The 731-nt window shown below is 59.6% G+C and overlaps 1 protein-coding gene across 1 annotated transcript in view; it reads left to right on the top strand.

The window, feature by feature from the left end:
- The window catches only part of SEZ6L (seizure related 6 homolog like), a 294,911-nt gene that overhangs the window by 182,765 nt on the left and 111,415 nt on the right, over positions 1-731 (top strand). Inside the window, exon 2 of the mRNA XM_007947985.1 lies at positions 56-729. Within this exon, the coding sequence (XP_007946176.1) occupies positions 56-729 (674 nt within the window). The remainder of the gene's footprint in view (positions 1-55; positions 730-731) is intronic.

A 731-nucleotide genomic window follows, 5' to 3' on the forward strand; every position in this document is an offset into this window, starting at 1 on the left:
AAAAAAAAAACCTCTTGGTGCCAAGCTGACTGGTCTCTTTTCTCCTCTTCCTCAGATGCTGGCCTGGACGGAGACGCTAGCCCTTCAAGTACTTACCCTCTGCCCTCAAAAGCCCTGGGGAGCAGCAGCCTGAGCAAAAACATCCCCAAAGCGAGAGTGACCAAGGCCCCTGCGAATCCAGCCCAGTCTGGGGACGAGCTCCCTGAGCTGGAGTGGGCAGGGACAGCCCTGCCCACACATCCAGACATCCAGGCTCTGTCCACATTGCTTCCAGAGCAGGAGGGTGCCAATCACACTTTTGCCCCCAGTAGGAAACCACCTTCTCTCAAGCAGATGAACACCACCAAGAAGCAGCTGGGGCCAAAAGTGACCCCCACGGCAGCCCTCCAGAGGCTGGAATCCCAGCCGGCATCCTCAGGGCTGGGTCTGTTCTCCAAAGAGAAACCCAACCCCCCGGGGGACCTGGACCTGTTCATCTCTGCAGAAACAAGCCAGCCGTCATCAGACGTGCCCCTCTGGCTCAACCGGAAGGAAGGCACTGTCCCCACAACACCTGCCCCCCTGCAGATCTCCCCATTCACCTCACAGCCCTACGTGGCCCACACGCTCCCCCAGAAGCCAGAGCCTGAGGAGCCATCAGGACCAGAGGAGGTCCATGATGCTCCCCCAGAGGAGGCCAGTCCCTTGAGCCTGATGGACAAAGGAGGTGAGAACGAGCTGACGGGGTCAGC

Source organism: Orycteropus afer, unplaced genomic scaffold (genome assembly GCF_000298275.1).
Source record: "Orycteropus afer afer isolate SDZICR_OR568_19922 unplaced genomic scaffold, OryAfe1.0 scaffold00197, whole genome shotgun sequence".
NCBI lineage: Eukaryota > Metazoa > Chordata > Mammalia > Tubulidentata > Orycteropodidae > Orycteropus > Orycteropus afer.